Genomic DNA, 27,297 nt, shown 5'->3' on the forward strand with positions numbered 1-27,297 from the left:
TGCCAAATCTCTTAATGCACAGTTAAGCTCAGCATTGTCATCTTCCAGTAATAACATTTGATTTCATGAGAAACATCTGGGCTATCCATTTATTGAGCATCTTTTAAAAATAGCCTGTTGTTTCCCTTTTTGGTAGATTACAATCCCCTGCATCCCCAGAACATTCTTCAAGGACAGATGTAGACACAATTGTGTTGTGTGTTAAATCCTAGATAAATGCAACTTAATGTCATTGAGAGCTGCTTCATCCGAAAGCTGTTTACATTAAGAATATAAGGATATTAAGGCAGAATTGTCCCTTTTTCTGTGGATTACTAAAATGCCGATTCCCTGGTTTAATAGAACATTTCCCAGCAATATTTGCATTATATTTTTGTTGCAGACTAGAAAACATTTACCAGTAGCCTTTCTCTAAAGTGGATCCTGAATGAATTTGTGATGATTTACAGTAGGAGAAATTGTTTGTTCTCTTGTTTTCATGCTGCAGAAATCCTGTTTCATAACATTATATGTTACAAAGACCTGACCCTGAGGACCCAGAGCAGACAGATCATGTGCTGTTTCTCGCCAAGTGAAACTATTGTGGCACCTCGGGGCAGAACAGATGAAACGATTTTGTGGTTATACTATTCAAAACTGTGCCGAAGGAAGCATCTAAAAAGTCAGACAGAGAATATGTGCGATATAAGCTGAGCATGTTTTTCTGTGTGTACTGTATGTATGCATAGTTACACCCTCATCATTTCGGTGTTGAGCATTTCATCGCAGACAGCATGTGACTTATCAGAGAGAGCCAGGTTTTCAGAGGGCTGACAGTTTAAGGAGAACTGCCATGGGATAAATCTCAATCCTCACTCAGCCATCACACTCTCATACCCTTCTCAGTCTCTCAGTCTCTCTCTCTCTCTCTTTCTATCACACATACTGTACACACATGCACACACAACTGTGCAAACACAGATGCAGCAAGCAACCCAACAGCAAAGCCCTGGCTGCTGATTTTTTTCAGAGCCGCTTCACTGAAGTTTCAAACCTTTCTATCTCTCCCAGAACAGAATAAAAATTGATAAAAGACGGCCGTAACTCCAGATGATGTCTGGAGTAATGTGCATCCGAGACAGCCCAGCCTCACATCAATATGTGTAATAGCTTTTACAATAAATGTTCTATGATTGTAAAAGGCCAACATTTTGTTCCCTGTTCTTTTCTGTTTCCCTGCACACCTGCATTTGGAAGATGGATCCACACATAGCACTCCTGCCCAGGAGACTCAAGACCAGATCCCATTTGGAGCTATTATAAAGATATGTTTTGTTTTAACTCATTTTGTGCTGTTATTTTCCCGTGCTTTCACTGGCTGCTCAGATAGGTACTGAGTGCAGGTAAGCTTTTAGTGTGAACTTACTACATTTTTGTGCTTGCCTACATATTTTCTGTGAATCTGGGCTAAAGAGGGGAAAAAGTAAGACAAATGGCCTTAATAGGAGCATCTACACGTGTGAATAAAGCTATGAGAAAAATGCCTCTAAAGATATATAAAAAGACAAGAAAGAATACATACAAAATCAGATACATGGAAAGAGTGTTGAACTCACAACAGAAGGAAGTGTTGGTGTAAGGGTGTATTTGTACACTACTTACCGGAAGGTCATTTGGAATATCTGTCCCAAGTTGACTTGCTGGGTTTTGTTGTTGTATCCATGCAGCATCTCACCAAACAGGGTGTCATTGAAGTGGACACCCTGCCTTGGGCATTTTGGTCCTTCACAGTTGTCTGACTGCAGGAGGCAGGAGCGCCCGTCCCCTGCCAGTTTGTACTCCTGCACGCACCTGAAGAGCAGAATAATGCTGTGAATGCAGCGTATCATAATGCAACATTTGTAATCCTATTTGTGAATGTATATGTGTGGGTGTGTGTGTGTTTTTCCGGTTTGTCACTTTATCCTTGTTTTATTTAGTCTGGCTGTTATTCTGAAAGCTTTGGCCAAAATGCCTTTTACATTTTTGAAGTAGTGCACTTGCCATAATCACTGTCGACATTGTGGACAGAAGCACTCCGCTGGAAACAGTTCTAAAACAGATTCCAATCGTGCAGAATACGGAACACTCTGCAGTTAGTCATAATTATCATATCTCCTCCGTTTTGCACAATCCTGCCTTTGTGACAAGGCTGAATATTCGCTGCTGTTGGCTGGGGCCAAAGTTTGGGCTCATACAATTGATCAGATCTCAGTGGGAAGCAGGACTCTGACAGTGTTGGCAACACTCAGATCTGGTGGAGCAGTGTCAGCCTGTGCATGGAGCTCTCTTTCCTGTGAACCAACTATCTTTTACCAATTACAGAATAAGAGCGGTGCCCTTTAGCATATATATGCTATATATATATGTTTCTGAAATAAGACTGCAAGGTGATCCACCCTAAAGGGGACCTAACGTTTTATCTATCATATGTTATGGAATGCCTCTGAAATCACTCATCCATTCTACATGGTTTATATATTCTACACTGAGTTATAATGATGTTGGAAATGTTTCAGCTACACATTATGACTCTTGGTAAAAACACATGAAACTGGTTATCAGCGGTGGGACCTTTCTTTTCCCACAATATAACCTTTTTTAAAATGAATACCTCCAACAGATTACTGTGAATTGTAACCCAATCTGGTTTCAGGCAAGGTGCTGAAATCCTTCCTAAGGTCACATACAGCATCTCAGCTCAGTGGAATGTGTGGGATGAAGAAGAGGGCATTCACAGAGCGAAAGTATCGCTGAATAATGTGCAGGAAGTGCAGTCAGCGTGGTTCAAGATTCAGGTTTAATCCTTGATTCACCTTCTGAATACAAACCAAACACTCTGCAGACAAATAGAAATGGAACCAAGCACATATGGATGCAGATAATATAAGTATTTGAAGTGTAAAACCTACATATCAATATGAAGTTTTGTGAATTTTTGTCATTTCTTGAATTTACTTGTCTGATAATGTGTTTCTTTAAACACCTTTTTTTTCTTACTGCTAGTTAATCTCACCCGCAAAACATGAGCACATTGCTGGAGCTGGGGTCATCTTCAAGGGGCACAAGCTGCTGGAGACACAGCTGTTCACAGCCTCCGTTGAAGCCATCCGTGCAGTCAATGCCCCTGGAGTAGTCATAGCAACCTGAGCCATCCTTCATCGGCCTCAGACCCTCCGGACACTGTAAGAGAAAGAATTCGGAGTTAAGAAGGAAGAGGTGGCAGGAGGGAGCGAATAAAAGGAACGGCCTTGAGGCACAGAGGTCAGAATGTGTATTTTAATGAGGATCGAAGGCAGTAAGATGGGACAGATGAGGAAGAGAATGAAGGTAGGGATCCGAAGAAAGAAACATTACAGGCAATTATTTTATTTGATAGAATTAAAGCACGGAGGTCTTTTCATGGCAAAAAAATGTCGATTTTAAAGAGAGAGATAGAGAGAAAGAGGAAACAATGACTTTAATTAACTAATGGCAGTAACACAATACTACAGTGTTAGAGTGTAACTGGACTTTAAGGAGCAGAAATACAGATTTCATACTCGGAACAAATCAAACTGACTTCTTAGAGTTCTAGAGAGACTTTCTGTTGTTTTAGTTCAACTTCAGGACACAGAATACATCACACAAAGCAGTGTAAACAGGGCATAGACAAAAATAAATAAATAACAAATATAAAAATAAGTGAAGGAAAACAATAGGTCCTATACCCTAGCTTTATATTGGCCAATTTAACAGCACAGCATTTAATTTATGAAGTGGATTTTTAATGAATTATATTTCCTCCAGCACAAGAAATACTAATTAAGGCCGAAAGCAACAACAGCAGAGGCATTCTATGACAAAGCAGGACTCCATTAAAACTTTAATTTTACTTTTAGAATTAATAACTTGTAGACTTAATAGCCTACTGACATTATTTGGATTGCATCGTCCATCTTGGATGTAAACAAAAGATTATTACAGTAACAAAACAAAGGGGTTACATTTTTCTGCTGGCTCAGTGAGAGCCCAGCAGAATGCTGATATGAAACACTATTGACAAATATTGTCATATTAAAAAAAAAGAAATACAGTCGGTGAGTGTAAAAGATAATGAACTAGCAAGCGGATCTTAGTTATAAAGTAAATGGTGCGACTGCTCAGCCATTAACCATAAATAAAAGTATCCTCTTCATTTGTCTGTACACTAATGTGGTTTACTATTATTTACCCCTTTAAATTGAAGCAATAAAATGTGTTGAGCCTTTTGACCTTCGTCCATATCCATAGTCTGCTATACAGAGATAATAGACTCATCCACTCACTGCTTCATCATTTTGGTAATACATGTGCCTAATATGCCGTGTCCTCCTGGTTTTGCTGGATTTATTTCGTAGTTTTCCAACACATGCATCAGTACTTTTGAACCTTGCAGAGTGTTAATGTTAAATATCCACAACGAAACTACATCTGAACTAATGCCATACCCAAGTAGAGACAATGTCCTGCACTGACCAGACAGTCCTGCTCCTCCTGAGTAACTAAAGAGTACTCAAAAATGAACAGAGCTTTGTGTGCAAAGAAACCAGAAGCAGACATTTTACTGTGTTTACGTCTGCATCCAGATCAGTATGACAACTGATGCCTGAAAAAACCAAACTCTCACCTCACCCCTCAGTGGTGCATATGGATGCAAACAGTTCACATCTTTGCATGTCTTTGCACTGGATGTCAACAATCACTCTTCTTATTTTATGCAATCATCACACCAGGGCTATTTGTGAGTATTTATATAAGGATTCTGCTGGTTTCAATGAAGACCTGCAAGGTCCTCTGATTAAACTATTTGCACAGCGATCACAACTTTCACTGCCACTCTCACTCATCTGTGATTCTTCAAGTTCTGCATGCCTGCGTAGGATTAGTTGTGGGCGTGTAATGACTCTCAGCAAAATATTGTCTGTTAGTTTTAGTGTTTTTGTGCTTAAACAAACCAAACACCACCACCCACACACACAAAAAAACATGCCAATTGTTTATCAAAGTTCAGACAGTTTATCAGTTATTTCAATGAGAAGAAACCTGAATTACAGAAAAACAGAGAGGTGCTGTTTGTGTTTAAAGAGCTCCCACTGCTGTCAATAGCCCCGGAAGCTCGTGTCTTTATGAAAATCTGATTGACTGACATTGACAGAGAGAAACCTATGAGGCCTTCATGGAATCAGATAACAGGGAAAACAACAGTGTAGATATGTATTGTTATACAAGTATCTTAATGCTGCCCCCAGGACAACACAGCTGTTTATCACCTAACGATAAATGTGAAGCATTCTATGAGCTGCTGGCTTTATACGAATTTGTTCAATATCTGCATTCCTGAAGACCTGCCAAGGTAAAAACTGTATTAAAAAGAGTGAAAGAATGTTGAGTTGAATAGAAGAGATTGGCAGGACACAACTCATCACTGTCTATTGAGAAAATGGAAGGAAACACTGAATGGGAGAGGTTGGAGATGTGTTCTGAAAAATATAACCAAGAAGCAACTGAAAGCAGTGAGAAACAAAGAGATGAAACAAAAGGAAACAGAGGGCGCACATGAAACTAAAAGATCTAGAAGGAAATCTGAAGGATAAAGGCTCCACTTGGGAATTTAAAAAAAAAAGGGCGGTCTGTTGTGAGCTGGCTGCCACCACCTCTTCTCATATGTGGCTATCCTCACCTAACAGGATAGAAAACATGCTGGGTAACAATATAACACTACATGAGGGATAATGTGACAAAAGTATAACCGCAAACACAGCTACACAATACATCTACAAATATAAATTAGAGTGACCAATAAATAATAGTCAAATAAATTACTCTAATCACTTCAGCCCTCAGCTGTTGTCCCACCCCTCCTCAGTGATGCATTAAAAAGTCTTATGGCTCTGAATTAAATCTATAGGAACACATATACACAATATTCAATAGAGGCTCATTGATTAGCACGTGAAGGATATCTACTGTGCTAAGTCCGTGTAGCAGGTCTTTGCTGCTGATGTCTGCTAAGGGCTAAAAAAAAAATGTGGCTCGTCATTTAATTATTAAATATAATGCAACACTGTGACAAAGCTTTTCTAAAAGCTCTGGGCGATAACATATCTCAATGACATATGTAGCACAGCTCTTGTGTGTTCTCTTGCTGCAAATGAGCAATAAAACCGTTTGAAAGTTGCAGCACTGTTAAGTGCAAATCTTCAGTTTGAATGTCCTGCAGGGCAGCAGCCCAGGATGCTAAACCAAGCTAACCACCACGTTCACTTATGTGCATGAATGTTTAATCTAAGACCCTTGATTATGTTATGATTAGAGCTTTTCTATTACACTTGCTACTTATTATCAATTTTCTCAATCCCTCAGTCTCTATGTCCTGTACCACAGTTGTCAATGGGCAAGTCACCAGTCAATCACACGAGACCACACAATAACCAGTCACACTCAAATCCAATTTTAAGTCCCCAGTTGACCTGTAACATTAACATGTATGTCTTTGAACGGTGGCAGGAAGCCGGACCCCCCAGAGTACGTGCAAACTCGTCTCAGCCGACCAGCAGGTTCAGACCAAGAACCTTGTTGCTGCAGTGCGTACTGCTGCACCCGCATGCTGCCCATCAAGGGTGATATTTTTCTTATAATTACAAGAAATGATAACACAATACATAATGAGCATTCAAATAAAAGGTTAAGATTTCTGTCTGAAGATAGAATAACCATAAAAGCACATCGATTAAAGTGCTCATCAGGCTGCGCTGCACTGCATCTGCAGTTTAAGAGAAAACGACTTTGCTTAAACACAAAACAAAACAATAAAATGTGCATTAAGCACCGGCCACATGTACTGCATGTTCTAGACAAAGCATTTCATGTGAAAGCTTTCCAATTTCACATCCATTTACTGTATGTCATGCTAACTTCCTCAGGAGAACAAGATTGGAGCCATTCATCACGCTGAGGCGTAGCTGTGGGACTAGCTGTCTGTAATTCAGAATCGTCATGCAGCACTCTGTGGCTGAATGAAAGTTCTTAAGGTTAGCCATTAGCACAGCCCATGAGCTGCTTGCTCTTTCTGCTCGGGCAGCTCTCCAAAGGCACGAGAGGGAGGCAGGAGGGAGCGAGGGGCACTTTGTATTTCAGACAAATGAATCTCCGTCAGGTCCTTCTGCAGTGATTCTGTGATGGCAGCACAGGGAGAACAGGCTGCTACGCAGCTACATAAATACGACTTTCTTGACTTTGATTACTATAATTACCATTTTGGCAGCTGGTGTGTGTGTGTATTCTTTATGTTTTGTGTTTACAAATTATCCATTAATTAATAGCTTCAAAAGCAGATTAAATTTGATGGATTTGCGGATTATCTTTTTTCCTCCCCTTTACACACTGTGCATATCTGACTTGTCCTTGGCACATCATGGGAACATAAAAAGGGTATGTTTCCTCTGGGGGGCAATTACAGATGAGAATTTCATGACACCATTAACAACCAGAGTGATGGTGTTTCACAACTCACAGTATAGTTTGGAATGAAAAAGTACAAAGTAAGCAGGTCTGAAGAAATGTGAGGAAAAATGAAGAAACTAAGTATGCATGAAGTATAACAGCGCATATATATCTCCCTACACATTCCATCCTACACATAGATCACCCCTCCAAATTAACATTCACACATTCTGAATGAATGCAATTCATTTTCCTAATCACCCATTAGTGCCCCCAGCTTTAATCAGGAAGCGAGCATAATCTATTGTGGACTCTATTTCATAATGATCTTGTCAAAATTAAGATGCTGGATGTTCGTACTTAGTGGCTATCACACATTTCAGAGACAGTGGAGGCAGTATGGAAACGGAGAACCGTCGATAGTTTTACAATAACGACACGACGGAGGGGGGGAGCGCTGTAAATAGTAAAAATATGAGGATAATAAGGGATTTTTTAGAATAAGAAGATGTTTGCTGAGCCTTTCACAAAACAAAGAAAAGTTTTTGAAACAATGCAGCTCTAAATCACAATGACAGGGGTGGGGGAGAAAAAAAAATCAAATACTCTAAAAGCATATTTGACAGCCTAATCTGGTTTAGAGGTGGCAGTGATGCATGCCCTGCAGCTCCACTGCTGCTCAAATGTGTTAAATTAGGCACAGCAGTTTTATTGCTCTGAGGGAGAAAAAACAAAACAAAACATCAGTGACTCCTGGTTTAGGAGGCCTGTTCCGGTTTGGATCACGTTTTGGATGTGAGCTTTACAGATATCCTATGCTTGCAACATTATTGCCACAATCTATTTGTACAGCCCCCCCCACCAGTGTTTAAATCACTGGTAAAATCTGGCATTTGGGAATCTGACATCTTGTAACCTGCCTTCAGATGGGGATAGGTCATTATGTTGTGTATGTGTTAGGACTTGTTATTTGGGTCTCTCATGGCCCTGATAATTTAGGTTTAGAAACGTTTACATGAGCAAACACCAAAAAATGGGCCCAGATAATGAGTCGACTCATGTTCATGTAAACACACTCAGCAAAAGACAGGAAGTCTAAAGTAATCTGTTTCTCATATTCATGTGAATTTTATCCTGTCAAACAGCTTTTCTACTGTTCAAACATGTTTTCGTATGAATTTCTTGTTTCACTCTCACAGAATGATTCAGTCTGGGGTATTTACCTTCACATCTCAACAACACTTGTAGGCCAGGCTGTCTCTGTTTTCTCACCCACCCTGGCTCCTGACAACATTACTCATACAACACATACAGCACAATGTACAACATAAATATTGTGTAATATATTATTCATATCTATAGGTGTACTATATCTCCCATTTTATCTATAATAAGACAATGTTGGACGTCATTCTAGTTGGACTACTTGAAAGGGAATCCACTTCAAAGCCAGATAAAATATAAATATATTGGACCTCTAACTGAGAAACTTCAATTGAACTCTCATATTAGTATCCATCCAAAACCCCTGAAAATTGTTACAATTATTATATATTAATAAGGTGATATTTTCAAAACATTATTCATGTTTTAGGTTTTCGGGTATGCATTAAGTAGTTGCTATTATTTCACTCTTGAGGCCTCCCTGAGCTGAATGCCACTGTACACAAATCTTAGTTCCCACCCTTAGCTGCAAAAGTGCTGTGTGACTCTCTGCGGTACTTTAAATGGCACACTTGATTCGGCATTTAACCAACAACAGTGTCGGAGTCAAAGGATGAAAAAAAAAGGATCACAATGCATTCGCTTTAAACCATAAAGCATTGAAACTCAATGGTAATGAGGTAAGCGGAGCTGTACTGTGCAGCAGAACAGGGGGAGTCATGATGCTTGGTTGTCAGGAACTGTGGAGACATATAGGGGATGCTGGGTAAAGGGATTAGGCGATGAGGGGTTTGCACTAATGTTTTGTTTGGATGGAAATGCATTTTTTTCCCTCTCCTCCCTGTTGACTCTTTATGCAAACCAGAGGCAACCAAGCAGAAATGGGGCTCTACGCTGACAACTCATCATTTAATTCTTGACTTTTCAAGTGTGCCACACGTTTTAATAAACATTCTGGGAGAGTAAACAGGCGGCTTAGAATGAGATCAGAGACAACAGACTTCTCTAAATAACTCTTGTTGAATGGGCCAAAATTTAGGAAGGTTTTTGGGGGGGTGCTTGAAGTTAAGAAAATACATCTTTGCCAACCAATGCATTCAAACAACTTTTCCAGAGACGTCCCAAAAGGGATATCAAGTCATGAAAGATTTGCCACTAATATCCTACCATCTGCTCATCCTGGGAGTATTTCCATTAGGAGGATAGATACTGTAGCGGGATATGACAATGTGCCATAAATAAAAACATTGTAACATTTTCTAAAAGCACATAAAGCACTGTGCACATTAATTAATTAATTAATTAATTGTCAAACTTTAAAAGATGGCAAACTGCTAGAAAATAAGTTACAAGTTCACAGGGTGCACGAAAACACACAAAACACACACTGACCACAGGCTTGACTAGAACCTGACCCCTTTGTTCACATGATAATGTAAGAGATGTAGCATATGTAACACATAAGTGTTGCGTATTCATTGTATACATCTGCTTTGTCTTGTGCATGTTTCCTTATTTAAAAACGGATTATTATTATGTGACTAATTATGTTGTTTTGTTTCCTCTCCTCTTCCTTTAAGCTGTTTAATCACAGACAGCGGTAAAGACACATGCCCGTTAAACAACAATCTCTTTGAGTAAACTGACTGTGATAATCTCCACAGCAGCATAGGCTGTATAATGTAAACAGCATAACACTATATACAGTTTTGACACATAACTACTGTACTGTATAATGTTGCCAAGTGGTGCTAGATGAGCCAAGTGATGACAAAGGCAGCCACTAATGCAAAATTACTACCTGTCTGAAACCACACAAACCTGCACTCACAACACTGTTGTTGTCATAAACTGAGGTTAGCGGGCACACAGATAAACCACCTGACATTCCTTCTGGCTCAGAAGGAGCATAAGAAGGCACAGGGACAGAAATGGAACAAACAACGTCTCCAAAACTTCACTACAGGCTCTGACTAGAATTTAATTCATTGCAAATGCATTTCAACTGTCTTAAGAGCAGCAGACAGCCTTGAGGGACTCTGATAATGGATTTTAAGCCCTCAGTGTGGCATGGCGCAGCTCTGTGTTAGCACCCACTCTGACAAGGGTGGTTAAAATAAAGCCAGGCAGAAAAGAGGAAGAAAAGAAACTAATACCACTGTGTCTGTGATCCTCTGAGTTAATCTTTGAAGACTAGAAGGCTTTGTCAGTCTTTTTTGTCTGTGTATTAATCAGCGACACACACAGAGGCGTGACACTTTTTTAAAATTATTTTAGAGTATTTTATTTTTTGATGAATCTTAGCCGGCTACCCATTAAAGTGAGGTCCCAAAAGAGGAGGATGCTTGATAAGGCAGAAGAAATGTGCCCACTATCTCTTATTTCCTTTTTGTTTTTGGTAAAAGTGGTAAGCCTTTGTCTTGTTAATGTTCAGCTGCAGAGGTAAAATAAAACAATACAGTGGTATGAAAATGTGTAAAAATGTTGGCAAGAGTTTGACTTGTGTCAGAGTTTGACAAACAATCCATGGCTTATTGGTACTTACTCATTCATATTTTATGCACACTCTCTCAGCTACTTTCCACCACTGAGTCTAATAAGGATTAATATTAGTGGCATGGGATTAGTATGAGAAACTGTCTGCTCAATTTTAGTCCCCGGCTCTGAGGATGCAAATGCTACTACCACCATAAAACACTGCAGGAAACACTGCTGTGCATGACACTTTTCACTGTTTTATAATATGTCCATTACACACATATTTACAAACTTTACTATACAAGAGTGTTAGATGACAGCACATATGCTATGTGTTAGAATGATAAATCCATAAACAATACTGTGTTTATGAGACATTTACATGCTTACAAACCATGAGGAAGGAATTCCCAAAAATGTTGCAGCCCTTAAAATATCACTTACTGACAGCGCACTGGTGTTCATGCACATTTTTTAATAAATTATCCATTCTCTGGGTGCTTGGTTAGCTCAGAGGTTCACCAAACAGTGCAGTACTATCATATTGTCTGTAACAATGATGAACATTCTGTTGTCACATATTTAAAGATATCAGGCCAATCATCACCACACATCTTGACTCTCATTACTGATGGGGAATATGATTGCAGTTTATTATATGGATTTGATTGTCATGGTAACACAGTGGGAGGTAAATTAAAGGGAATGAGTTGCAGAAGGGGTTGGAAAGATGACATAATTTGTGTAGAAAAAAGATGATTTAAAAGTGTCCTGCTGAAATGATTGTGTGTTTATTCTGCAAAGTGACTCAATAAGCCAGACAGTTATGGCTTTTAAAGACAGTGACACAAATATAACATCACACAGGAAAAAAAATATTTCATAAATATTGCGAGCAGGGTGGTTGTTGGGGTACAACAGCAGCTTTCTCAAGAGAAGAAAGAAAAGACAAGAAAACTGCTCCATCACTGTTTGTCTTTGGTCGACACAAACAACAAAAAGACCTGTCGATTTATAGCCCCGTCCCGGCTCTTAATGACTCACTGAACCATCCTCCAGCAATTGAGATGGCTCATCAATTTAATTACTTTACAACCCAGGCCCGCCCCATGCTGTCAAAAGCCTGGCGTCGGAAGTTTCCTGTCATCCTGTGCTTGTAAATATGCCAGAAGGAAGAGTCTTTTTTTACAGTGTTGCATCTAAAGTCAAACTAAGGTTTATGGTGCAAAGAAGGACAAAGGACAACAGGTCCACTGATAAATGCTTCAAATGTGGGTTCATATTACATTATGCACATGACAATATATCCCAAAAGAGCTAAAAGACAGGTAAAGCTCTCCATCCATGTAACAGTACAAATAACAGCCACACCACTGACACTAAGGTTTAAACTCCCCCTGCAGACACACACACACAGACAGCTGTGGACACCACGGATGCGTGGTGTGTCCTCATTGTCTGTTTCTATTGTTCCCAGTAAAGAGGCATCTACAGTTCTGTACACCGACTCACATTTCCTCACTTTTAAAGCAACTTCCACTTATATTTGGCCTTTTATTTAAATTTTCAAAAATGGAGGGTTTGTGGAGGCAACATTTGGAACAGAAACATGAGCGGTGAAAAGTATCACACCAAAAAAACTGTGATTTTATATGAGAGAGCACTTCAGCTGTACATACACTGAGGCAGACCACATCATAAAAGTTTAATGCGGCGTACATTAAATACAAAGGCACGGCTTATAGCAGTGATTCATAACTAATGCTTTTAACCACAGACCCCATGGTGCCTATACATACAGTGAAGAGCAAACCACCAGAGTACACTAATTATGACTGTAAGCAGTACTTTAGTACTTAAGCAGTATTAAATATTATAGATTACTTGGAAATATAACAAATCCAGAGTTAGCAGATGTCATGTTAATTTGATGAGTTGGGTGGTAATGAGTTGATGATGTAAATAAACATTTAAAACACATACCATGTATCTGTTGAATATTTAATCAGTCTTTTAGCTACTACAGCAGCAGCAGCAGCAGCAATGGTCATTATTTTAAACAACTTCGTACTATACTTCGTATGCTGTGATGTTTGCAGCTGTATTTTTTGTTGCTGAGAGTGGCTGTTGTATTTTAGTGACCTGTCCAGAGCATATCTGTGTGCCTAGCCAAGCTAAATGCCCGGAAATCAGCATCACTATAGTGTAGCACAAGCCTGCTGCTCCCACAAGAGTCAGTTGTCAACGCTCTCTGCCTGCTAGTTAGCTGCAGCTCAAAGCCAATCTGGCTGACAGCATGTCTGGATGATAAGTTGAAACTACTAGCCCTTTTATCAGTATGTCTAACACCATCTCTGACACACAAACTGTGCAATCACAGAAACACACACACTGAACGAATGTATAGACTTCAAAATACAGACATTATACCTCTGAACAAAACAAAAAATGATAAAAAAAAATAAACCCTGCTGGATTTAAAATTAGCATATCAGTTTGATTTAATCTTGGATGAATGCTAGCTGTACCCTAAAGATCACTGCAGGCTACACTTAACACATCTGCAGCAACTTGTTCATGTTAAGCTGTCATCAAGAAAAAAAATTTGAAAAATAAATCAGCACATGGTGTCTACTTACCATGCAGCCGGATGAGTCTAGCTGTCGATCAGACACACACTTGAAATTCTTCTTGCAGCCACCATTATCCTTGGAGCAGTCACGAACAGGCCCAAAAGAGGCCAGCAGGTCCTCAACTGTCTCAAAGTATGTGGACATCATGGCCTCTTCCCTGTAATGAATTAAAAAAAAGGTTAAAACAAGACACTATAGATGCCTCTGCATATGTTTCCACAGTGTAAAAAAATAAAGTCAAGTGAGAATGAATGCTCGAGCAGGTGAATATAATCTCTCACCACCTGGAAAGCAGCCTTGTACAACCTCACTGCTTCTAGTGCAATTAAGAAGTCATTCATGCTTGAACATAATGTGATGAAATTGTGGGGTTCAGTGGCTTTTTAGCCTTACACCTGCAATTAATGCCCACTTTAATGTTTGCAACTCACGTTTTTTTTCATGAAACTTAGCTTAATGCCTCCGATAGTAATAAAATGCGAAATACCACAGCTAGACATGTCAGACATGAGTCTGTGTGTGTGCAAAGGGCAACCATTAGCAAACCTTCAAAACTGATGTACCCAAGGGCATGCTATAGCAAGCTACTGCTAAAGCAACTGTTCCACTGGAGTGCTGGATGTTTGCTTAGTGGTTCACACTCACTTATTGTAGGTCATGTTTGGGATTACTCAGAGCAACGGCAGCCGCAGGACATGTTTGTCATAGATCCCTTGATGAGGAGCCGAGGGAACCACAACATTTACCATCCCCTGCCAATAACATGTGAAGTTTTTGACCTCAGAAAGTGCTATGAAGCAGGTCGTCACATCCCATGTGCATGTGAAACTCTGATGTGACACCAGCGGTAAAACTAAAAGCTTATAACATCCAAAAAGATGTTTTGGATGTTAGCTCTGCAGCCTTTTTGTCCTGGAAGCCTGATGTCTGAGCAGCTAGATGGTTATGACAGATGACAGGCTGCACCATCCCACAAGTGTGCAATCAATTTCTGTTCCTGATTGCAGACATTGGACCAACATTAGACCCTATTATATTACAGGGTTAGCACACTGAAATGTGTATCCTCCAACACAAGAAATCAAATGCACAGTTGGTGAATGTAACTACATTTAAAATCAGACGTTAATAGCAAAGCTGCTTACAGTGACAAGAAGTCTGAATTTAAATGTAAGTTTTCTTTGTTTACAATAACATACAGGCTACATCTTACTCTCTGCACTATTTCAAAGCTAGACCAACATTTAAAAGCAAATGAATAGGCAAAGCCTTTCCACTCAAAATACACAGAGGCAATGCAAGTTAAATGCATTTGTAGTGTAGTAAAAACTTTTTTTTTTTTTTTTACAGCCTTATAATTAGGTGTTTATTTGCAGAGCTCAGAGTGCCACATGGCTGGCTGCACACCCATGAACTTGTCCAGTGTGAAGCTACACTGCACGCTAACATGGCTAGAATGACAATAACAACTCTACATTGTTCAGCATTTTTCATTTCTTTGTCATCTGAAATTGGTGTGTTTGTTTGCTAAGATTGGCTTATAATAAAATAAAATGATGTCCACAGATCTGCCTCGGCACAGATTGAGTTGTAGCACCATAATTGGCAGAGTGACATTGATAAAACAATGGGGAAAAAAAGCTCCAGTATTATTTTTCAAACACTGGACTTTGCAAAGTTTTTTGGAGAAATGTCAGCCTGTGCGGCACTGAATTCTCACTGCTGTGTTCCTTTCTGCATGCTCTGCCATGTCCACGCTCTCTTCTGTATGTCTGCTGTCAGAGTGAACGAAGGGGTAAGCAGCCCCTGTGTTTTTCTTTGCAAAGAAACAAAAGCGCTGTCTCTTGCAATGGGACCACAGGGACCGAACTGTGCTGTGAGGGTGACTTGACTTTACAAACAGCAACAAGATCTTGAATGATGGGAAGACAGATGACTCGCTGCGCAAGAATGAGTTTACAGTGCTGTCACTGTAATGTTTTGTGTGTCTCCTTTTTTAAGGCGCTTTAGTAACACAGACAGAAGGAATAATGTACATATTGATGCTGCTAACTTGATTAAAATGCCCCTTTGTAACCTTTTCTTAAAGCAGAAATAAATCATCACAAGGTCATTTGTCTTGAAAAGTTTCTTCAGTGTGCAAAGTGAAACATTTCTGTGGGCAGAATTGTGTGCGATAACCTTGTAACTGTCTTAAGAAAAAGATGAAAAGCAAGGTTTAAAGATTCTTACTCAGAACAGGAAGAATGCTCCGTGTAGAGAATGGACAAAATGTCTTTGAAACACATCTTATTAATCGAAGTTAAGGGCAATGGGAGCATATAAGTACAATTTTTAAAAGGCGTTCCATTTTAGTATGTTTTTCATTTGTGATCAGCGTTACATTTTGCTTTGAATGATTCACGCTTCTGTGTTAGATTTATCATATCCAGGAGACCACGGGGTCACTCCTCTCACTAAGCTTTGCGTTTGACCCGTGTACACTGTCTCTCTGTGGAGATGAAGAGCAGAAATAATTCAGCTGTCCATATACCTATTGTCATGTGGCAAGGACATAGATGGAATACTTGTAAAAAGTCTCATTTTTCCATAAGTTCTTCCTTAAGACTGCTCCTCCTCCTTCCTCCTAGATGGTGCAGGGCTACAGCCATTTGGCCTTAGGCTTAGTGCTACTGATTTGTCACAGTATGTCACACTCGGCTGCAAACCTTCTGATGCACATCAGAGATAAACAGACCAAATGGAGCCAGAAAAAAAACAATATCATCCAAAAACAGGCTCAATCTGAGCCTGGATAGAAATCAAAAACACTAGTGGAAACAATGTGCACTCTTGTCCCAGCCTGATAAGCACATTCAACGTGCTTCAATTACTGGCAAAAAAACAGAGATGCGTCGTCCTGTGTGTCTAACCTGAGTGATTCACATGATGCTACAAAGCATATCCCGTAAGACAACTAAAGCAACATACCTTTTTTCCAAAGCAAAAATATCTCAGCACTCAAAGAACACAAATGGCAGCAATTACCTGCATGCTGCAAACAGCACATCCACTAATTCCAAGCCAATAAAAAGGTAGAGATTATTGCAAGACCCTAATAGGCAAAGTTTGAGTAGATTTTAGTCAATGGCATAAAAAAACTTTAGAACAAAATTACTCTTTGGGGAGCATGAGTTAGTGTAGGAAGCTGAGAGGTACCAACAAAATGCAGCTGGGCACATAGGTGTTGGATGGACTCCTACTCAGGAAATCTCCATGTTGAGATGTGCCAGGCTGTTGTGGGGCCTACTATCAAATGACCAGCTGGCTGCTGCACAGATGGTCTTTGAGGTAAGGGTCACCATCATGCAGAGAGGAAATCCTGTTGTTTTTCCACATATGCTCTTATTTTCTGATAGCATAAGCAACAACAGCTGAGAAGTTTACCAACACTGCAGACAGGTCATTTTTAACCCAACCAAGTGTCAACCTGCACAAAACCACATTTATTTAAAGACAAACACTTGGTTAGGGTTATGAAGTGATCAGGGGGTGGGTTAAACAGTGTCTCCTCACAGTGTTAAAGACTAAAATCCTGAATTTGAGCTGGACGTAGTCACAACTCCTCTCTAGCAAAAGCTCCAAAATATCCTGCTTTTTGTGAAACTACATGGCACTGAATACCAACCTGTCAGTCAAACTTTTTTTCTCTTAGTCTGAAATAATATGCATGATGTAGCAAAATTGAACCAAATTTAATACATAGCAGCTCCATTATCCACACCTGTGTCTTTGACTAGAGGCGTTAGACTGCTTGCTTTTTAATGTGGATCCCTTTTACAAAAATAGATGAAATGATGGGGAAGGGCTGAATTAAGAAACAGTCTGCTTAATTGCCCATTGATGTTTCTTTCTTTCCTTCTTTTGGTCTGCGGCCCAAGAGTTTCTTGCTATAGTTTTACTAACAATCCTCTGAGTCAAACCTTTTTTAATTGGGTCAAAAGGAAGTGCTGTACATCTATTTTACTGCAACACAACAAGAAAAAAGTTTATTCTCTATCTCGGTCTTCCACTTTGTCTTCTTCTTTTTACTTATTTGGCAACTCAATTTTTCTATATTAGACAGGAAACATAGCAGTCTGTGCATCACTTCTTTCTGCCAGGCACTCAAAGAATTGACAAATGACTCCTTAATTCAGAGGAAAACAGAGGGTGGGGAGGGTGAGGCAGACAAAAATAATGGCTTGCCTCAGCTGTGAGGTGCATGCTAACTGGCTCCCCTTCTGGACTGAGGGTATAGTGAGTCAAAAATGAAAAAGAAAACAATCAATTGCTCGGATGCCTGATGCAAGGCGGACCAGAGGGAGGAAAAGAAGAAAACCCTTACTGCTAAAAAGTTTTTTAGATTGTTGTGTAACATATTAAATCAAGATTATATATATATGGGTAGCATTCCGCTTTCTTTCGTGCTGTGTATATCAACATACAGTAAGTGTGACGCAATCCATACCATACATCGTTCTACTAAGCTGTTACCTAAATCCACAGCATCCCAGCTGCATTTCTTTTGCAAATCATTAGCTAATCAAGGTCATCTCTTTATGCTCTATGACTCCGTTGCTTGACCCAGAAGCACATTGGTTGCATCTAAACACTGACTAATGTACTTGTTATTAATCTCCTTCTCTGCCTCTTGCTTTCCCAGATGATGAATGACCAGGCGACGCTGCCCAAAGTTAGAGCGCAGCTCCAGCATGATTACAGAGCCCGTTATTGGTCTGCCCCTGCACTTGATTAATGCTCTTGTTCCAGCTCCCTATAAATATGCTGACTCTCATCAAGCACTTTCATCATTAAATAGAGTGCATTTTCGTTATGTTTTCGTTATGCAGACGAAAAAATGTTATTTCCAATGATAAAATAAAGACGGATGTATCAGTGGTCCTACAGTGGTTGTGGAACATGTTTGATGGAGATGTGGAGTGAGGGTAGGTGGATTTATGTACTTCATTTTTTCTTCCCTGGACCCAACTTCTTGCAGTTGCACGGAATTATTGGCAATGGCACATTTTGATGGTTCACTTGATCACGGGGAGTGAGGTCATTAATCACTAGCGCGAGGTGTCAGCGGCTACTCGGGGTTATTTAACAGTGCCTTATTGACAAAACAGGCAGGTCTCTGAGCACAGTTTAGAGTGCTGGCATCATTTTAAACCGTGATGTTCACGACATGTTCCCTGGCTGCAACAATAATGCAGTAGTAATGGAAGGATAATAGAAAATGATAATGATCTAACTACAGATCCCACTCAGCACAGCAAACTTGTATAACGTGCCTCATCATGTAGTTTCTATACAGGCTTTGAACAAAAGGCACCATTAGAGTATCCTGGATCTGATTCCTCCATTCAAAATAATGTAATGAAGCTAAAGTAACACGTACAATACTAAATGGCTTAATCCTTAAACAGCTCCTTTTAAACAAACTATAGTAAACTGGACGTGGGACACGAAGCCTTTTGTTTAATCTGTACACAGCACAGTATCGTGTGGAGACTCTTCTAATGGCTTTCTGATTTAACACATAACACACACACATAATAACTGATGCAAGGCTGAATAAGGTATTTGTTAATCCCTTTATGCAGGTTGGCTCTTCCTATTCATTCAGGCTGTGTCTAATGATAGGCTGCAATCCAGATGTTGGGTTTAAAACCTCGAGTCATTTTCTTTCAATAAACAAAATACTTCAAGCTTTAAAAACTGCCCTAATTTCCTTAACTGTATAAAGCAAATAAGAATGAATTTATGAGTCATAGCTGCAAAAAAAAATCCAGTGATTTCATCCCAAGAAATACCAAAAGTTGTTTTTTTGTGCTTTCAGCAGCCCAAGCACATAAAATTCCATTAAACCACTTTTATAGAAAAGAAAATTGAGAAATACTGTTTACTTTCTAAGAAGGTATTACTGTATATTAACAATGTGTCAAAACACGTAATTTTAAAATCAGCTCATTTAAAGATGTGTGATCAATGCAAGGTCGGCTGACGTTGATATAAAGAGACAAAATATCTCAGAGAATGCATTTCATTTTGTAGCCCTGCCACCTTTTAGCTAACTGACTACATCAATGCCCGCATAACCACTTTGGGGAAAGTGCATCAGCCAAAGACTCCGTATGCTCCCATGGGACTTTGTCCCACAAAAAAAAGCTTCAGATAATGAGCTGTATGCATTATTCATGACAATCTGACAGATTCTCTGAACACGTACCGGGACTAATCATCAACTAAATACAGAACATTAACTTACTATTCCAGCTGAAGTAGGCTTTTAATCAGTCACACTGTATTTCCTCTTTACATCTCATGTATATCACGGAGCCTTTTAATGGCTACTAATCTATTGATTCAATCTACAATGGTTAACATGTAACCTACTGAGCACCTTTTATGACATCATGGTTGCATCAGTAACTCTCTATACAGTGGTCTGCTGGAGTGGCGGGATAACACACAAGGACAAGAGGGATCTGGATAAACTGGTCAAGAGGGCCGGACTAGCCCTGTCCTGGGCTGCCCCCCTGGACTCAGTGGACTCTGTGGGTGAGAGGAGGATGTTGGCCAAGCTGTCAAGCACCCAGAACAACCGCTCTCACTCTCTGTATGAGACAGTGGGGTCCTTGACCCATTCATCATGTTCCCAGTGTTGGAGAGAATGCACCTCTCGAGGTGAACAATAGAAAATAAAGCATTCTAAAAGACCATCTCTAAAAGGAACTCACACGGCAAGGAGAAACATCACAAAGAAGATACTGGAAGTGACAATAGCACTTTCATGCCAGCAAGTCCTTCCACTGATGAATAGTTTTGATGATCCAAAAGAAGCTCCTGTAGTGCTAAGTAAACAAAAGCTAAGCTCTTGCTGAATGTGCACTTGAAATTGTGATGCAACCCTCATTCGGAGGTAACAGTGGCACTTGAGTGACAGTCACAAAAAAGAAAATGCACAAAAGAGACAAGTGCCTTAAAATAATTGATTTATTTTGTAACTAAATTACGCAGAGAGTGCAATCTGTCAGGATTTCATTCAGAATCTTGCATCTATAAAGCCGTGTTGCTCTAAAATACGGCCTCACTTTGTAGCTCACTTTCACTGATTACAACACTACTTCACTGACACAGCTTGGCTAATTAATCGAGAGGTGTGCTATAATCCCATTTATGTCAGAATAAGCATGTGTTCGAATGCCTGGGGGAGTTCTGTGCTCCTGAGGCAATTGCAAAAGAAAAAAAAAATAAGTCTGTGAAAAGTTTAGGTGAATGCAGTAATGCCTTAGCGTTGCAAAAGCAATTTATTAGATACAGATTCATTTACTGAATACGTCAAATCCAAAACACCCAAGAGTTTTGAGCAAAGGAAAGATTGTTGAAAGAATAAAATAAAATAAAACAATTAGTCACTTTCAGCATTTTCTGAACATCTGTTGAATGAATTCTCAGTGCAGGGCAGGGCTGTCTGTCCTACTTCCATCAGACTGTACAGCAGCTTGTGACTTGCTGGAAAGATGAGACAATTTGTACGTTATTAAAAGATTATCAACAATGTTATATGTCATATGGAGGTACAGTACAGTGTCATGGGGCTGACTTTGTCAAGGTATGAAAAAGGCCCTTAATCAGTACAGCTGTAATGAGTTCTTGGGTGTACTTAAATGCATTCAATTAAACTGTAAAGATATTTTACCTATAATCAGGTTTCCATACCTCAATTTGGGGATTAAACTATAATAAATCTGCACCAGACAGTTATGTAAGGATCTATTTTCTTGTTTTGTTGGTATGGTTGATTGTGCTCAAAATCTCATTACTGTCTGAGCGTACAGTATGTGACTGTGGGTGCACACTCGCCTATTCTTCCATGTGTAAAGAGGAGAAAAATTGATTGAGAAAAGAGAAAATTTAAAGAGGGACAGACTGAAAAAAAAAAAATCCTTCGTTCTCCACAATCTGAATGCTCATACTGAAGCTGGTAAAATATTATATGGTATAATGAAAAATAAATACAGCAATAATTCAATAAGTCAGCCCTGCTTTTTGTATACCAAGATATTTAAAGAAGAAGAAGAAAAAGAAACATTATAAGAGGGATATGTTAGCTGCTGCTGACAAAACAGACACTGAGAGAGTCGACCAAAATCAATAACAGTTAACCAGAGAAAAAGATGTAGCACTGCGAGGATAATGTTTCTTGTCAAGCAGAATTAACATGGCGTCTATCACGTTAGCTCCCATTTACTACTGAACACAGTGAGAAAACATTTTGAACATTAGAAACATTTTGTTTGGTTTGCATCTATCAGTGGTGGTGCAAAGCTCACCTGCTTGTGCCACTCTATACCACTTAGGCCCCGTTCACACTGGAGGAAGTCAATCCAGCTAGAGTAGGATTGTATCCGAATAGCTTTTAAGCTGGATACGTTCAGACCTATTTTCAAATCTGGCTATCGCACACGGGTGTCCACGCTCGGCTTGTTTGTTGTCCTCCAAACCGCTAGGTGGCACCTCATAATATACAGAGTCCGTTCAGGCCGTGGTAGGACCGCATGTGCGCATGTGTTGTGCGTTTTTTTTGTCCTGTGTCGCTCCTTCTTTGATTTTTTTCGATTCAAACAGCAGTTTATTATAAAGCTGTCATAGTTAGACGGTTGTTTACATACGGCTTTTGTACATGACCCGGACACTGTACCCATGAACCGGAAGTATCATGTCGCTAGCAGGATTCGCTAGCCGCAGACCTGAGCCACATTCGAGCCAATCAGGCTAGATCCAACTCCGGGAGGTGGATTGAGATCTATCCGGATATGTCCGGATTTGCGCTGTTCAGACTCAGAAAAAAACAATCTGGATATATCTGGATACGGCCCGAATCCCGCTCTAGCTGGATTGATTTCCTGTGTGCACTCCCAGTGTGTCTTAATGAGTTTAGCGTCCACTCAGTTCAACAAAAGAGGAAAAGGAAGTAGTGTCATAGCAATATAACGTAAGCCACCACCTCTGTGGCTAAGAAATAAGGTCTGAGGCCTAACTTACAGTTCTTCTTCAGCTGGCCATATACATATTGTGACAACTGCTGCAACTTTATGCGGCAAAGGCAACGACATAGTCAAACCCAACACCACTCTCCAGGTTCCCCTTTCAATTGGATTCCATACATGGTTGGTTGCTTAAATGTGTAACTGATGCTCTGACATGTTTTGTGATGTTCAGCTGCAGATTGCGTGCCAGCGCCTGTTGGCTGGTTGAGAAAAACACAACTTTTGTGTTGCCAATATTTGTTATTGCGCTATAGGGCTGCCAAATCCATTCTCCTGTTGACACAACGGCCTCGTTGGGATTTGTTCTTAGCCGCCATTCCTACTGCGTGGACACAGCCCAGGGTGTTTTATTGCAGCTTTAACAGTCACTTTTGGCCTCTAAATCTAAAACCTTTTGAGGATTTAACAGGCTGGTTGAATGCTTAATGGAAGTGTTTAATTTGAGGTGTCTTACTCGGTTTTAATATTCTTTTCACGGTGGGTGAATTCTTCTGGTTCGTGTGATACCCGGTGAAAATTAAGTTTCATGACAAAACAAGAAAATTGAATACACCAAATAAGAGAAGTGCGCTGCTGTAGTACCAAACACATGAACACTCATATTACTGTACTTGTGTACACCTTCCATTGAAAGAAACTGAACTTCTTACAACAGAAGTGAGTTAAGTCAGACTGACCTGACCTCCCCTGGATCCTCCGTAACCAACACGTCCGTCTTACAGCTGGCAATCGGGTTGATTGACAGTTCCACCGGTGGCACGACAAAGCTTTTGCTGACTGGCAGCCACAGACCTTGGCCCAGACTGTAGAATGATCTGTGTTGGCATGAGCACAAGACATAAATGTCAGCTGCCCCACTTTCACATTTTGTAGTTGTTAAACACAAGCATAACAGGCACGAACACTTATAAAAGACAAGGTCTGAAACGTGGAGGGAAATATGTGGTATATATACACACACACATATATATACACATATGGGTAGTATACTCTTCCTCATATTGGATACACAGTGCAGGTCAGATTTTGAGGACACTATATGTAGATGAGAGACTGGAATGAATAATTAATAAATAATGAATTAGTCGGAAATATTACTCCCTCTCCAAGCTCTATATTTTGTCATTTATTTAGTTTTTGATGCCTTAAAAATCACATTCATAGAAAAAAATGTGAGAGAACCAGTCATCTGTTTTACCTTCTTATCTATGAAGACAGCTTGTGATATTAATGGTGTGTGGCAATTATTCATATGTGGTGCATTCATGGCACAGCTGGATACAGAATTGGAAAGTACTTCCCTCCTATTTAAACGTTATGTGTTCCACGGCTCACTGCAGAAGACATTTATTTTTTATTTTTATTTTATGTAGCATATGTGATGTGTGTGCCGATGGCCGTTGTTCCAAGATGGTGTCAAAGGTGCCAGAGATGGTTTTCCCTCAGCAGGCGTGGTGGTAGTGGTGGTGGTGGTGGTGGTGGCTTAGACGTATTATCAGGTGAGACCTCACAGACAGCATAGATGATGTATTTGAACGTTCAGACAACAAATTCCCTTAAATGTTAGTTGTTAAACATTTGACTTCCACATACTGTGATTTATATCAAATACATTTGAACATTTTGTACAATCACAGTTCATCCACTCTTAAATCTTGCTGTTTTCCATACTGCCAGGTGTAAGACCTGATTACTTTGATATCTCTCTGCTTTTATTTCAATGACAAACCTTAACATGAAAACCTTCAGCTTGTACAAAACACTGCTGCCAGTGTATTGAGTGGAATCAAAGCATCTGAATGCACTCAGTCTGACCTCCACTCACTGACAGTTCAAACCAAAAGCGACATAAATCCCTTTCTTTATGTATGTAGCCTTCATACCTTCAAATGACAAGATGCTTATTTTCTCTCAGTGAGAGGCAGCCCTGGGTTCCTATAAAGCTTTGCATCTGTTAAACCCATCTCTATTACGATTAAGCTCTACTTTTCACTGTCACAGGTTTGATTCTGTCCAGCTGAAGAGTATTGCAATTTTTCTCCTCCTCCTCCTCCTCCTCTTTACAGAGGCGATTTCAGGTTAATACGCGGTTTGCTGCAACTTTGCTCACTTTGTCGGAGATCTGTATCAGCATGTTCACGGAAGAATGTATTTGTGCAGCTGTGTGTGTTTGTCCTTTCATCTGTCTTCTCTCAAAAAACTCGGGGCTCACACAGCGCTTCATCCACGCAAGTTTAGCCGCTGCCATGCTGTGTGTGAGGACGCCATCCGGCTCCAATCTCCACCGCTTTTAACTTGCAGCTTGCTGAAAGATTAAATCCGTGTGCAGAACAAATGTTGTATGTCATTTCTTTTAGTAGCTACTGTACCTTTGCAAGGTCAGTGTGAAGAGGAGCGAGATTGTTGTGACAAAGGACACTTCCTCTCCACATGTTGAAGGTGCAGAGAGCATGAAATCCAAAAAAAGATTTCATAAAACCAAAGCTGATCCTTTAACACGCTTTATTTCTACTGCTAAGAAAAGATAACGTAGTTTTGTGTTTAGTTGCTTCAGTGTTGGGGGTACTCTCTCTCTCTCTCTCTCTCTCCCTCTCTCTCTCTCTCTCTCTCTCTCTGTGTGTGTGTGGAAGCTTTTAAAAGAACAGCTGGGTGAAACCGTCCTTTGAGCTTTGCACTTCTTGAAAAATGTCAGACACAATGACCCCATCAAGAATGAGATGTGTAACAAAAATGGCAGTAAAAGCATTTGAAAGAAGTCCACACAGGACTGCTCCTTGGGCTACTCTCCACACACAAGAGCCCATCGGTGAGACTTCGCCCCAGCATGAGGTTTATGTGTGTCCATCCAACTGTGTCTATCTGCCAGCTGCTTATCTGTATGCTCTGTCACACCCTCACACACACACACACCAGCCTTGTGCCAAAAAAACACCACCACTGTGTGTCCACGGAGTCACAGATGGCTTGCACAAGTTCACTCAAGAGAGGCACCACAAGTGATGGACTCACCTGAAGATCCTCTCTGGGGCCTGCTCTCCTGTAACTAGGTCATAGCCTTTCTCCAAGTTAGCATATGGCCAAGGCCTTGACAGAGAAGAGGGAGCACATAATCAAAGACAGACATTCATTTGGTTGTAAATCTAATCTAAACATAATTTCAGTGTTTTATCATGCATACAGATCTTTCATCTATGCAGTTAGAAGAGTTAATCATGCACCGAACAAAACTGAAACACAAAGTCAAGTCATTCTGAGTTTATCATCTGTCTGCTGTTGCTGCTTCGACAAAACAAAGGATGGAGACGTGATCAGTGACTGGAGTAAATCCAGCAGATGACAGGTGCAGCTGAAAAAACCAATGACTGGGCCAGCCAGCTAATTGTCAAACAAGGTCAGAAATACGGTTCATTCCTCTCCTTATCATAGTCCAGGAACTTTCCTCCCCCGCTGCGTCAATCCATTACACTCTATAACTTCCCTCCTACCTCCTTCTCTTTCTTCAATTGAGTTCCTCCGCAGAGTCTACCTAGTCAAGTTAAAGGACCGTACAGCCACCTGTACATTTGCATGATTTAGCCCATTAACTTCAAATTGCTTACATTTTACATTCCTGGTGGCCATATTTGAAAGCCTACAGTAAGGTGTTACATTAACTTTCACTTCCATTCATTTTAATATTTCAGGAATTTAGCCTGCAGAGACTTAAAAGTCACTCAACACAGACAATCCATCACAATTCACCTTTATTTAATGCAAAGTTAATATAGTACACTCATGGAGTTGAAGACAAGGCCAGCGAGATAATCTGTAAGGTCGCTGAAGCGAGTTCTTGAATGTGAGTGGACCTACCCTTCGTTGCGACCCCAGTCGCTGCGGACACAGAGGTGTTTGTGGTCAGGATCAGGAGAATAACCCTCGTGACAGCTGCATTCTCCTGTGACACAGAAGGAGAAGAAAAGTCAGGCACTTATTTATGTATCCTCAGCAGCGGAATAAATTACTACTCAACTCGACCACTTAAAGCAGTTGCCATGCTACATAATTTACAGCTAAAACTCTCCAGTGAACAAAGTTTGAATGCTTTTATAGTGACACTTGTACGAGTGTATGGAGGTCAGAAAGTGCCAAAATCAATACTCCAAATACATAACTCCAAGTTGTGTCATGGGAAAAGCACATTTATTCATAAGGTGATTTATTTGTTATTTATGCCAAAAAATGAGGCACTTATTTATTTTGGTGGGTTTCTTTCTGCTGCCAGTATCACCACAATCCTTTCATTATCCACACACTCAAGAGTTTACTGTCTCAGTACAAGATCTCTGGTGTTGGCCGGACAGCTCGTACTGCAGAACCAGCAGAGGCACTCAACAACAACACAGCAGCCAGTACACAAGGCTGCCAACTGTGCAGCTTCAGTCAGTTTTCTTCTTCCTGGAACTGGTCTCCAGCAGTAATTAAAT

The 27,297-nt window shown here is 40.1% G+C and overlaps 1 protein-coding gene across 1 annotated transcript in view; it reads right to left on the reverse strand.

Annotated features, from left to right (window-relative positions):
• The window catches only part of astn2 (astrotactin 2), a 201,545-nt gene that overhangs the window by 67,018 nt on the left and 107,230 nt on the right, over nt 1-27,297 (reverse strand). Inside the window, exons 8-13 of the mRNA XM_028418196.1 lie at nt 26,684-26,768; nt 25,844-25,918; nt 23,512-23,649; nt 13,764-13,914; nt 3,035-3,201; nt 1,642-1,830 (exon numbers count right to left, since the gene is read on the reverse strand). Of these exons, the coding sequence (XP_028273997.1) occupies nt 1,642-1,830; nt 3,035-3,201; nt 13,764-13,914; nt 23,512-23,649; nt 25,844-25,918; nt 26,684-26,768 (805 nt within the window). The remainder of the gene's footprint in view (nt 1-1,641; nt 1,831-3,034; nt 3,202-13,763; nt 13,915-23,511; nt 23,650-25,843; nt 25,919-26,683; nt 26,769-27,297) is intronic.

This window comes from Parambassis ranga, chromosome 12, assembly GCF_900634625.1.
Source record: "Parambassis ranga chromosome 12, fParRan2.1, whole genome shotgun sequence".
In the NCBI taxonomy this organism is placed as follows: domain Eukaryota; kingdom Metazoa; phylum Chordata; class Actinopteri; family Ambassidae; genus Parambassis; species Parambassis ranga.